The sequence below is a fragment of the Podarcis raffonei genome, chromosome 5 (genome assembly GCF_027172205.1).
Source record: "Podarcis raffonei isolate rPodRaf1 chromosome 5, rPodRaf1.pri, whole genome shotgun sequence".
NCBI classification, from domain to species: Eukaryota; Metazoa; Chordata; class Lepidosauria; order Squamata; family Lacertidae; genus Podarcis; species Podarcis raffonei.
Window position 1 is genome coordinate 45,220,331 of NC_070606.1, and position 14,065 is coordinate 45,234,395.

Consider the following 14,065-nt stretch of genomic DNA (forward strand, 5'->3'; position numbering starts at 1 on the left):
CGAAAGCACGCCCAAAAAGTGCAAGTACCGTAGATTCTGGCGTATTAGGCGACTGGGCGTATAAGACGACCCCCCAAATTGGCAGCTGCCAATTTGGGGGGTCATCTTATACACTTTGGCAGCTTCGCTGGGCAGCAGCAGTGGGAGGCGGGCTCCGCGCCGGGAGGAAGCTGTCCAGTGAAGCCGGCTTAGCATTGCTGGGCAGCTTCCTCCCAGCGCAGAGCAGAGTCTGCCGTCCACTGCAGCCATATCCGGCGTATAAGACGACCCCCCAACTTTTTAACCTCTTTTCCAGGGTTAAAAAGTCGTCTTATATGCTGGAATCTACGGTAGATAAATAGGTACGGCTCCGTCGGGAAGGTAAACTGCGTTTCCGTGTGCTGCTCTGGTTTCGCCAGAAGCGACTTAGTCATGCTGGCCACTTGACCCGGAAAAACAGTCTGTGGACAAACGCCGGCTCCCTCGTCTAGAGTGTCTAGAGTGAGATGAGCACCGCAACCCCAGAGTCGTCTGCGACTGGACTTAACTGTCAGGGGTCCTTTACCTTAATCTTGATTAAGTTTTAGAGTGAGATGTAGCAGTGGTTCTAAAGTGGCCAATGCTATAGGATACTTATCTGGGCACAAGGCATGCTTATATTTCTCTCTCCAGCTAATTAGCACTGGAAACCTATTGTGTGAATGTACTGTGGGATATTGAGGGCTGTGCATGCATTATCTGTCTCAAATGAGGCAGCTGAGGAATAGAAAAGGGAGAAGTTTAAGTGCACTAAGAAGATATGGACACTGAAAGGGGGGCAGTGAGCAATGGCATAAGTCTGAGTAACAGGGATGGAGGGATATCGGAGGGGTGCTTTTTTTAAAGAAAGCAAATTGGTTTCAACAAGGAGAAATAGCAGAGATAGATACAACACCTTAGCTAACCCATGTTTTCATATTGTATACTGCCCTGTGACCCTTGGCTGAAGGGCAGTATAGTAAGGTAAGTAAGTAAGTAAGTAAGTAAGTAAGTAAGTAAGTAAACAACAACAGAGCCTTCCCGAACCCCCTTCTCACTGTTTTAAACTGCCACTTCCCCTGCCCCAATGCTACCCTCTGTTTGTTCAAATGTTTGACAACTGGAAAGAGCTTGGGGGGGGGGAAAGAATAAATTAGAAACACATCAATCTCAGTTTTCTTCTAGTATCACATATTTTTCTCATCCTCAGGGTAAATGCTTTCAGTTGTTTAATTCAAAATGTGTTCAAGCAATCTCTTTTGCTGTGACATTGCATTTCCTGTGTTGAAGAAATTGCTCTAGATAACTAGTAAAATTATATTCAAAATGAACCAAATAGTTCTCCCTCTTTACATGGTAATAATGCTGACATGTTAAAGCCCTATCGTTTGCTGCCCTGGTCCATCTGTGGGAGTATGCTTGCTTTAATTTATTGTATAACTGTGTTGAATTAATATGTTTACAATACAGAATAAGTGTCTGAAAGCATGAAACATGGTTTGGAGATCAGTTTGCCTTTTCCGGAGTAAGAGAAAACTTAACATTTCCCTGTATACAAAAAGAAAATAGTTGTGTACAAGCATTTCAAATTCTTCTTCCCTCTTTCTCTACCCACCCCCACTGCCAAATTGATCCAAATTACAACACTGGGTTTTTTTTCATTGAACTTCTAAAAAACTACATATGTAGAGTCAGGATTGATGATATCTGTATTTATTAAATACATTGGTAATTCAGGGCTCATAGGAGTGGAGATGACTCACTCTAGACATTAAAACACTATTATTTGCAAAACAGTGCTATATAGAAGGATTTAAAAATGTTTAGCTACCACTTTAGTTTTTCTTTGCGCTGCAGTTGTCTGTAATTGCCAAGATTGCGTTTCAACATTTTTTTGAAATTTGGGGAGTGGGGTAAGAAGAACTGGACTGATAACACAATTTCGATACCACAATGCAGAGTTTGTATTTGGTATTGAAAGTTTCATGAAATCGAAACTCATCTTTCAAAATTTATTTATATGGTATGCCTGAGCTGAAATGAGAAAGGGGATGTCATTCAGTATTCTTCTCCCTGCAAAAGAGAGTTCTCTTCTGGTAATAATTTGGGTCAGTACACCAAAACCGAGACTTGCTGCCGTTTACTGAGAGGGAGGGGCAGGGAGCTTAGTGTTGCACAGGTTCAGTAGAAGAGCCAATCCAGTGCTCTTGTGCCAGCACCATGCTGAGCTCCCAGCTGTTTTGCCCCTTCACCTCTCCCTCTCAACTACCAGCAGCAATGCATGGCATTGAGAAACATTGGCCTGCGAACTGCTACTGGGTGCACTGCAAGGTGCAATAAAATCATCCACACACTGCAGGAATACAAGAAGAATCAGCCAGCTGCTTCTTCAAAACAGGAGCCTGTTCCTATAACAGTTATGGTACTTCACTTGATCTCAGTGATAATGCTACAATAGCCAAATTTTGATTGAATAAATACTGTTATAACACATCGTACTCAGTAAATGATCCGTGATTTACTGGGATCATGCAGTTTGGGAGAAAAAAATGGTACCCAAGAAGCAACAGAGGGGAGAACAAAGTGACTTATGATCAAAATAAAAATAAAAAAAGCTACAGTTGTGTGTTTTTTCAGGAACACTTAGTGTCTTCCTAAAAAATGAGTGAAATTTTGGTATGAATCTAATGTATTCAGAAGTACTAAATGACATGCAACTTTTGATAAAGTGCATTCAGATTCCAGAGAGTGATGCCTTTTATGAATTGATTGTACTTTCAATTTTTCATTCACTAGAGAGTTCAATTATTCATACTATTAACAGAAGCCCCTTAAACAGAAAATTGTGAAATCCAAGCCAATAATTTATTAGGGGGTTTCATTTTACTTTTTAATTAAGCTTTTAGACAGTTCTAAGCTTTTACTCTCTGTACACATCAGAGTGCTTGAAAGGTTATGAAGAAGAGTGATTTTAGATGAATAAATTCATATGTGCTTTTAGAAAAGGCAGATGAACATAGTAATTCCATTTACTGACTGATAAACAGGAGACCAGCCATTTATATTACATGTTTTATGCATTTTTCTTTTTTAGATAACTTTTATAAGAAGGTCAGTTTTTCAAAAGGAATAGATGGATGCCACAGAGAACAGTATAGAAAAGTTTTTAAATGTTTGTGCCAGTCAACGAAAATAGCTTTCAGTCAATGAAAATAGTTTCTGCAAGAATATTTCTTGTCCATAAAAAAAGAAATGAATACCACCATTAATTTTATTGACAACACAGATCTTCCGGGGCTTGCCCTGTAAACTGCATGTCATTTGTACTAATGTGCTGGTAGTGTAGTGAGCACATGTTTCATACTGTCCATTTTGTAGAATGAGCCATTTTCTGATGCGCCACTTCCGCCTTTTGATAAATTAGTTAGGTTCACAAGTACATTTACATCAGTTCATGTAAATGTACAAGTACATTTACAACAGTTCATTTCTCTGCAGTTGTTTAATGACACTTGAACATTGAAAAGCAGAATATGAATATGAAACTTCTGTCTTAGATGGCCCATTCAAGCATTCAAGTCATCACTTGGTCTTGCATTCATCATGTGCATGCATGTGTGAACCAGGCCATGGATGAGTCCATATACCAGCTTCTATCACAGGGCAGTAGGGTTGAGGTAGGGGTAAGGAGGTAGCTAGACCTCACAAGTCACCGTATGGGTCTTTCCAGACATGTGGTCCAGTTCATACACAAAAGCAGCAGTTTGAGTGGACCGCCTGAAACCCAACTGTGCAGAGAAAGCTCCATGTTGCAAGCTATTTGTGTAAAGGAGCTTTCAGCGATGCCAGTACAATCCTGATGTGTTCAGGATTTGTATTGCTAGACCTAGCGCTTACAAAACTATGTCGGGGCCTACTGGCACATAAACAACTTTCCCTGTGGCACTGCCTCCAGATGACTGCATTTTCAAGCAACTTCTCACTGCTGTCTGCATGGAAGAATAAGGCAAATGGGCAGGATCTTGGTGGTGTTGTTTATTTACCGTAATAACAGTGTAATTACTCTTGCCATGTGCCACATCTATAACAATTAATAACTAATTAGCTTGGTCATTTATCACTGTGTTAGACTATATTATTTCATCCTTTTTAATAAAATGCTTTACTCTTATCTCTCTCTATTTTTTGTTTTGTTTTAAGGACCATTCTGACAGCCCTCTGGGAGCAGCAGTAACTCTGGCACATGAGTTGGGTCATAATTTTGGGATGAACCATGATACACTGGAAAGGGGTTGCAACTGCAAAGCATCTGCTGACAAAGGAGGCTGCATCATGCACCCTTCAACAGGGTAAGTGCAAGTACTGAACAAGCTTTGTTTGGGAGGAAAAAAGGTAGCTAGAACTGTGGGTGCAATATAACTTTCCTCTCGCTCTCTTCTCCACCCCAAAATCTGTTCTGGAAGGTTGGGGCAGGGCAGACCCAGAACATATTTAGGGAGCTTGCTGTAAGACAAGAGGCTGAGGAATTTCTTTTCCTCAGCCAAAATAGTTTGTGCTATTTAGTTGGATACAGTCCTTTGTTTTTATTCCAGGAAGCATTTTAAGCAAAGGTTTACATCCTGTTTATGCCAATTAGACTTTATCACAGACCCTTCTCCATAATCTGTGACAAATTATGTTGTTGTGAGGGAAACTTTAATCCCTAGAGGATAGCTTTAATTCCCCCTCTTTGTTATTAAAAGAAAATGTGCAAAGCAATTAACGTGTATTATTGTTGTTGTTTTCCCCTAGTATGGGAGAAAAAGCAGGGGAGGTCATAAGAAATAAACCATAGCAAATAGGGGAGCAGGTTTGGTGCTTGTTTATCTGTGTTTCCTGCTGCAGAACTGCATTAATACCAAGAGCTTTCAATATAAACTGAAGACAATCTTTGTTTCTGTGATGTCTGATGTGCTTTCTTTCATCTCAATTGGCTGGGGTCTCACTAAAGTTGCCTCAGTCCAAAAATGCAATTGTTACCCAGTGCATTCTTCATTCCTAGCCATCTTTCACAGCTGATAGAGTTATGACAAGTGAGATCAATTTAGTATGCAATTTGCTAGGTGGAGGTGCACGGTATCTCAGAAGTAAATGCTATAAAGAACTACTGAAGCATGTTAGTCATGAAAGGAAGGTTTTCTCTTCTCTTTTCTTTTTTTTAACTTCAGCTTTTGAAGTTTGAGGATGCCTTCATGCTTTCTGTTCAAAACAAGAGTTTTAGTGATGTGACTAAGGGGTCACCCAGACTTGCGCTTGTGCTGTGCCTAGAAAGTACAGGGCTCAGCAGTTTTCTGCTTGACCCACACTTTCTAGGCACGGGCCCGATTGCTTTTCCCCTTGCCTTGCTCCTTTCCGAGGGAAAACCTGCTCTTCAGCAATAAATAGGAACAAATAGCAATCCAAGGAAAACCCGAATTGCCATTTGTTCTGATGGAGCACTAAAGAGCAGTTTTCCCAAGGGGAGGAAGCAGTGGGACAAGAGGAGGACAAGTATGTACACCTTAGTATCTTAAAATGCAGTGAGGCCATCCCCCTGTCCCCACAGCATTTCAAGTTGCATTTGCACTTCTTGTACATACTGGGAGGGGGGGGAGAGGTGTCTTCACCCTGTACAAATGTTATAAATAGATGAACAAATGTTTAATCATCAGCGTATAGATGTATCTGAACATTCAAATAATACATGATCAAATTCTTTCCCGAATAATAAATCTTCAGAAATGACAGGAATGTGCAAGCTAAAGGAGCTTCAGAAATGTCTTCCTTCCTCCAGGTCAAGCAACCCCCTAGTGTACATGCAGAACTTTTAAGATCCACAGACATTAGTGACTCTTTTCAATGGGTTTTCTCATTACTCTTGGAATTGCTCATCCAGCTGGTCAAATGGAATATTTCTAACACTGTTTAAATTAGGTTACACTTTGGGTCTATGGTGTATTTGATGGTATGAAATGTTTCATCCTCTCTTCTCCCTAGGATCCAAGGCATATATCTGTGTATTTGGGATCAGTGCTAGCCCATCTTCTGCTTCATTTTACCTTGGGCTATTGCTTTTCTATCCTATTCATCCAGCTCTTAGCCTTCTCAAGCCATAGATTTTTCAGGGGGTAGAAGTGACTGCTACAGTCATTTTTGAGGAAGAGGGTATGGACATTGCACTTCTTCTTTTTTTACTTTGTGCCCAATATATATCTGTAATTCAAATAAGGTGATGAGAAAAACCAGCTTGGATTAAAATTATTCCATTCACCTTAACTTTGAAGTTAAGTCTAACGAAGGAAAATGTTCAAAGGGTTATTTTATTACTTCAAATGGTGTTTCGTTAATTATTGTGATCTCCTTTTCAGTTTTCCAGTTTTAATAATTGAAGAGTCCAGCATTAAAAACTTGTGTTAGAAATGAGTTCTTGGTAGAAGCAGTCTCGGGATCAGTGCTGTATTAAATTCTGTTGGATCTGTCCATTAATGAGCTTCCTGTAGGTGTACGTTTTAAAAGGAACCAGCAGGACATGTATCATTTTTACCACAAAATGTTTTAAAGGTTTGAGCACATTTAGCAAAGCACACATGATGTGTTATTTTATAGAGCATTATGGCTTAAAGAAGAAAGCAGACAGAGTGATCCTGACATTCAGATTATTTCTGGCTACAAAAATAAATCACAGTACAAGAGAACATTTTCAAGAAAAGAATTGCAACCAAAATGCTTAATAAAGAGAAATTAGTTTTTGTAAACTCATATCTTTGTAATGGTAGCTTTGTCTTTCTTTAAAACAAAATGTTAACTTTGGGGCAATAGCATAGGGCCTAGTGTTGTATGTGGGATCTTAAAGGACCCTGTGCTTCAGGGAGAACAGTATGAAAGTGAGCACTAGGAAGGAGGAAAGGGGCACACAGAGGACAAGGAAGGTCCAAAGAATATTTTTTTTTTTGTCCAGATAGAAAAATAATCTTTTAGAAAACACAAAATCAATTGCAGTCTGTTTGAAAGGTCTTGTTCTAGCTCCCTTTGAGGAATTTATAATGAAGTTCTATCTCCACTCAGGAAAAAGGAAATAAGAAAATAATAATAATAACGGAGGGCAGTCTGCAGAAGTTGCATTGCAGCCCTCTGCAAAGGCCAGGTTTAGGGTTTCAACTTTGAATGACGTAGGCTGGGATGAGGTCCTTGGAGCTGGTTAACAGCAAGAAGGAGAAGGAAGGGGCAGAACTCCAAGTGAGCTGGGAATGACGGGCTGGAACAAAGAGACGCAGAGTATGGGAGATGTTTTGGTTTTTTTGCCTTCCTTTGAATCCAATGCTGCCCTTAAGGGAAAAGCCAGACCCTCATAGGATGTGAATGCTCTGCAATCCCTCCATCTAGGTGCAGGTTGTATATCTGTGTAAATAAAACCATATCAGAAGTAGAAAACCACCCAAACCACTATGTTGACTCATGGCAAGCTAGAATTTGGGAACTGGTATACATGGTGAAATTAACTAACTTCGTCGGAGAAGGCAGATAAAAATGGAGCAAGTTTATTGAAAAAAAATGAGTTTATTTGTTTTGAGATTTGGAGGGACCGGAGGAGGGAGAAGAAAAACGAGAAGCCCAGTTAGACAACTGAATCCCCATTGCGCAAGTAGCTGGACATCATTGGGTGCCGCCCAGGCAGTCTTGAGATGTAGCTGAATATTGTGTTACCAGTTTTGTAGCTCTCTTCTCTGGTCTTGTGAGTTTTCCAAAGACGAATCAATTTTGTTACACCCATATTGCACAAGGAACATCCTGAGTCAGCATCAATGAATTTAAAAGCACTGCATCATTTTCATTAGAAATATTGCCAGTCCAAATTGTTTTTGTCTCTGCTAGCCTCCTTAATGGAATTTGTGACTCGTTTCTTTTTCCTGGTTTTTTTTTGGGGGGGGAAGGGTGATACTTGGACTTCAGTGGAATGTACAGAATCAGACTATACTTCAAAAAGAATGGAACTAAATCTTAACTAGTTCAATTTGTCTCAATCTTGGCAATTCTGTCTTGTGGCTGCCCCATTTAGGTGAGCCATATTCTTTCCACTTTTTGAAAATACAGCTCTCTATCTCCTTTCCATGAATAAAAAATCTGCACTGCAACTGTCCTTTAGCTGAACTGAAGACACAGCTGGCAAACACAGTTTTCTTTCTGAATATTCACGGAATTCCATTTTTGCTTTACTGTCTCTCTTTTAAAGGGGGAAAAAAATCAGGTGTTAACGGTAACACAAGTGCCTGCTAATGATAGCCTGGTATACCAATCACATCCAGATGTCAGTTCCATTATAATTTCCATCCTTTCTTCAGTGGGGTTCCACTGCCCTGCTGCTTTGCAATAAAGAAAGCTTTTTTCACTTTTATCTCATTGAAATGTGTTGCTCTCCCCAGGATGCTAAAAATCCTTCATGCTGAATCAGACAGAGCTAAGTTGCTTGTACTTTGCACTAAAGCCCCAGTGACATTTTTGAGGTTGGGCTGTCTTTTTGACCTTGTTCAACAAGCACACTTTTCTTCTAGGAGATTTGATAAATGAGCATTTTAACAAGCCTTGAAAATAAGTGCAGGAAAGTCAGTAGCCCATTACAATCTTAACTGGTCCTCCTGTCCACGCAAATCTTTGCTAAACAACTGTGGTGTAAATAATACAGTTTTGTCAGACTTTACCTGGAGCCTATTCATACCTGGCACTAGTGACCAGGTGAGTAGTATTTAGTAAGTCTGTTTTTTATATAGCATGGAGAAACATCTACCAGAAAGAGTTGTAAAGATTTGTATTCTTGTCTCTTACCAGGGAGATTACTAAACAGTCATTGAGATCTGTTTTGAGGGTTTTGTGAAATACCGGTAACAGGTTTCCTTGAATTGTGTTCTTGGCCTTTCAGGTTGCATGATGGTAAAAGAAAGTGTTATATGTCTTTTTGCTGCCCTACCCCTAATGAATATGGAATCGGTGCACACTCAACACTGCCATGGTGTACGTTATTATATAAAGTGCCAGTACATGGTTTAATTGCTAAAATTAAGTTCTCTGATGATCATATCACAGTGTGCTGCATGTGCCCAGTTCTGTGTTAAATGATTTGTGGCTTGTGGGGAGGATCATGACATTTGTGTCATTTCGTTTTTATAATGGATTTGAAACTAGTCCTCTTGCAACCTTTTGACCATTGATAATTAGTTGATGGGCTTGTGAGAGAATATGCCTCCCAGTGGAGCATGATTAATTGCCTTCATCTCAGTTTTTTTTTTTTTGTTCTAATTATTGAATTGGTGTTTTCATGGAGAATATTAACCATGAGCTGTAAAACACTGGGCAAACTTTGGCTGCAGCTCATGATTTCTCTGGAGAGAGCCAAACCATGAGCCTTGGTTTGGATGACACGTAAGCAAAACCATGGCTTAGCTCAGCAGAACAACCAAAGCAATGACCCACCGCTGCAGGATCCTCCACACTTGCTCATTCATACTAAGCCATAGTGTTACACGTGAATGAGATCAGAGGACATTTAAAGCAGTGTATTTCCTTTGTCAAGTAAATGCCTGAAATGTGGTATTATTGAAAATTTTGCTTCGCTGCAGAGTCTTTGGGCCTGTCTACATGATTATCTCCCCCACACACTTCTTCTACACATGGTGAAATCACACACACACACACACACAGAGAGAGAGAGAGAGAGAGAGAGAGAGAGAGAGAGAGAGATACCAGGATGATTTAGTTAATTGCTTTCCCATTTTCTTTTGGTTAAAAACTACCATGAATTGACAGGATGCCATTATTTCAACATTTTAAATTACTGAAACAATCGTGTGCAGTTAAAGGACAGACAGTGCCCATTTGCTATTTATTAATAATTCAAGGACATTTTAGAGGTCTTTAATTGTTTTTAGGAGAAGAAAAAGTTGTGAGTTTAGCATTAAGCATTAGTGTGTCCAGATCTTGCAAGCATTCTCAGCAGATTCCATTATAGTACAATGTCTTGGGGTCAAATAAGGCCACAACTTTGATTGATTACAAATGCAGAGGTTTGGCCTAGGCATTGGGTTTAACCAGACCCCCAGCCTGCCTGCTGGAAGTATTTCTTGTAGGATCAACACAGAAACACGAGAGTCTTGTGACATACATCAAATAGGAACTCCCCCACAGGATCACCGCCAAGGAGTTTCTGAACAACTCCTTCCGGATCCCTTTAACAAGATACCCTTTCCTTCAAAGGGACAGGCAGATGCTACAACCTCCCCTCTGACCAAGACTAAGACTCAATGCCTAAACTGCCAAAAGTTGACAATTGCTATGAGGTAGGCAAAATCACCAGGCGAGAGCCAATTAGCCTGGTGCAAAAATTCCTACCTGGTCCCAAATATGGCGACCAACAATGTCTATAGCAAGGTCAAGCACATAACAAGCCTCATACAAGGGAGGGAGAGAGGGAAATCCTACTGTATATGGAGGCAGGGGCCAGCCAATTTATATTCCCCAAGAGTGGACCCAAGTGAAGCCTGCAGACCCAGATGGATCTGCCCCTTAGAATGCCCTGCCCCCAAGCCTGCCTGCAAGAGGTGTCCCTCACTGGATCCTGTCAGGGGAGGCAGCACTGGCCTGCAACCCTAATGCACCAACTATCGGCACCTTTTCCTATTATACAGGATAGAAAAGCATTGTTGTGTCTATGAAAATTGAGAAAAGAGCTCTTTCTAAATACTAGAAAAAATAATTTTAAAGAGCTAGAGAATACCCAACAGGCTGTGTAGACTTGGCACTTCTCTGATAGTCTTTTAATTCCTGCCAGGCAACATCCCTTTTTGGAACAGAGTGGAGGAAAATAGCACAGTAGGAAACTGAATGCAGGCAGTGTGTTTTTAACGGCCATGTCAGCCATTTATCATAATTCACTTATCGCTAGTACTGGATGTTATGTTTAACGCAACCAATTTAAACACAAGCTAATCTAGTTTGGTTTCTTATCTACAATTTCCTCTAACATTGGCAATAACGACAAAGTATGCTACAACTTCTGCTCTTTTTTCCATTAATGCAACACTACCATGACCTATGTTTCTCTCTCTCTTTCATATATGGTTTCCTTTTTCCTTGATTCAGCACTGGATTAACATCAAGTCCTAAACAATAAATTGTGAAACCCAGACCCTCTGCTGTCGAGCTAATTGTTATTAATGAGGTAGCAATCTAAAAGGAAACTGAACAGAAGATGAGCCAGAGGCAAATGCAAAATGATTATAGCAACTCTCCTTGACTGCCTAGTTTCCTACAGGAAAAGTAGTTGCGTACAATTCCCACAGAGCTTTGCATGGCAGATAACTCCTGAATACAGTTAGAATACTGTCAAGGTTGATAAATTGATTTAGTATTGCTTCACCTTTGCAATGGGAAACGAGTCTCACAATAGACCTCTTGACAAGAAATAACTTTTCTGACTGTACATTTGTCAAAGTGGAAGCAACTCCTAATAATGTTTTACTTGGCAGCTTTGTGACTGTGGAGATATTAAGCTGTGACAGTATGTCCTGCACAAGGCTGTTAAAAGCTGTTACTTCTTCCTGGAAGTATTTCTGAAAATCGTCCAGCTGTTGGTTCTGTCAATACTTTCTGATCAGAATCTTGCATTCTGCATTGTAAATCTGTCCTTTGGAATATTTCTTATGAAGCTCACAGTTTGAGAAGATAAGCCTCAGTGGTGCAGGCCAGATCCATCTTCTTTTTCTGTAAGGTAAATCTTATGGATTGTAGTATTCCCAAGCCAGCATGGATTCATATCCGCCTAAATGAAGCCAATGGTTGCCAACTTCGTTGGGCCCAGGGGTACATTCAGATTTCTGAGAACGTTGTAGGCACCACTCGCAAAATGGCCACTGCAAGGTATGACCTAACACAAAATGGTTGCCACAAGGAGTGGCTTGGTTTAATTTTAGAATGATCCCTGCTGTGGTACAGGCAAGATGATGATGCTGTTGATGTCTCTGTTCCGTGTCTGCACGGTGCTCCCCCACCCATAAACTTGAGAGCAATTCCTTCTGCAGAATAGGCCACAGAAACATAAGGATAAAGATCATGTCTTTGCACAGTACTCCTCCCACCCATCCTATCAGCCTGAAAAGAACCCCAGCTGTGAGAGAGGCAGCAGAAACATTATGCCTCTGCCTCTACACTGTGCTCCCCCCCACCCCCACTTCAATCAACTTGAGAACAGTTCTGACTGGAGCAGAAAGATGGTGGTGGGGATGGGGATAAGAAGTGTGTCTGTCTCTGCGCTGTCCTCCCCCACCATCAAGTTGGGAACAATTCTTGCTATGGAAGCAAGAACAAGAAAGGCTGACATCTTATTCCCTGTGATTTAAAACAAAGCCCCCTGAGAGGCCAAACAACTGTCCTCCCCACAAAAATAAATCTTCAAAATTTCCACACATACAAATTGTGAAGCTGACGCTTAGCCTTCCCTCATCCTATGCAGCTGGAGTGGAAGTGGTGGGCTCTTCCAACTCAAAAAATTGCTGCGTGCAGGAAGGTGGTTCTAGTTTAATACATTTTAGTCTGGTTGCACTGGCCATCTCGGAGGCCACCAAGGAAGGCATTCGTGGGTGCAGGGTTGGCAACCTCTGTGTTAAACTATTAATGCCACACATCAGTTCAGTTATTTGTGAAAATGACAGGTAATTGGGCTTGTAAAAATCGGTACAAGCATTGAACATGAACTATAGATGGGAAAGCTATGGGAACATTGTGTTCTATTTTATTGATGCTCTAGGGATTAAAACAATAAACAAAAGAGAGAGTAAAAGTAGATTGGGAGGATAAGTGCAGAGCCGTCATTCATCATTCAGTTTTTTTTAATGCAATCTTTGTACGTAATTCTGGTATTTGATAAACATTCCTGAGAAAATTTAATTATTCAGATGTTACAGATATGGCACAGAAGTGAGTTCCCTGTGTACAGCCAAATCTCTAATGCAGCTCACAAAAATGTTCACATGATTGATTGTGTCAGGGGTCATAATTTGATCATGATGAAGAAAAATCTAAATTCCCAGCTTGTTCATGTCTTTAGAATCTGCCACCTGGCGGGTGGCACAGGAAATGATCTGAAGTTGGGAAATGGCAGAGGCAGGGAAAGGGTCAAGTACCTCTTTCACTGTCACTAGCAACTTCTCCATTCTATAGGTCAGCATTAGACCACATTTTTTATACGCAAAAGATCCCCATTCAACCCCTGGGATTTCTAGGTAAGGCTGTAAAAGCACCTTATATGAAACTCTGTTGAGCTGGATCAGGCTTCCTCAACCTCGGCCCTCCAGATGTTTTTGGCCTACAACTCCCATGATCCCTAGCTAGCAGGACCCAGTGGTCAGGGATGATGGGAATTGTAGTCTCAGAACATCTGGAGGGCCAAGGTTAAGGAAGCCTGAGCTAGATGCACCAATGTTCTGACTCCGTTAGGCAGCTTTCCATTGGAAAGAAGGGCTATTGGACTAGAGTGGTTTATATAAAACCTGATGGAATCGTCAGAGTTATTGAGTTTAGAAGGATCCATTTCATGAAGTTAACTCTAGATCCATTCCATAAGTGTTCTGTGTTACATCTTTTAGAAATCTTTTTTTCTGTTGACAACTTTCATGAATAGATACTCCGCTAAAATGACATAACAACAGTTGCAGATAAATTCATCCTAGGTTTTGTAACTTTTTGAAATTCCCAATGTATTTGGCACAAATAAAACTTTTCCATCATAACTGCTGCTCCTTTGTTTTTTTAAATAAATTAGTATAGTCCTGAGATATTATCTACTTATTTTTAAGAAATAAGCACTTTTTTTTGTTTTGTTATGCTTTTAATTCCTAAGCAAGGGTCCATCTATGCCAGAACAATACTCTTATGTTAATTTCCCCTAAAAAGCCAGACTAACAGGACACATCAATCATGCAAAAGTCTGTGAGATCCAAGGCAGGCACTCCCTCCATCATCCGTGAAAGAGTGGTGTGCTGAAAAATTCCCCCATGTTTTTTCA

The 14,065-nt window shown here is 40.5% G+C and overlaps 1 protein-coding gene across 5 annotated transcripts in view; it reads left to right on the top strand.

Moving 5' to 3' along the window:
* ADAM12 (ADAM metallopeptidase domain 12) overlaps window positions 1-14,065 on the top strand; it is a 177,999-nt gene that overhangs the window by 119,909 nt on the left and 44,025 nt on the right. For all 5 annotated transcript variants that reach the window (XM_053388910.1, XM_053388914.1, XM_053388911.1 and 2 more), the window contains one exon: window positions 4,198-4,346. In XM_053388910.1, the coding sequence (XP_053244885.1) occupies window positions 4,198-4,346 (149 nt within the window). The remainder of the gene's footprint in view (window positions 1-4,197; window positions 4,347-14,065) is intronic.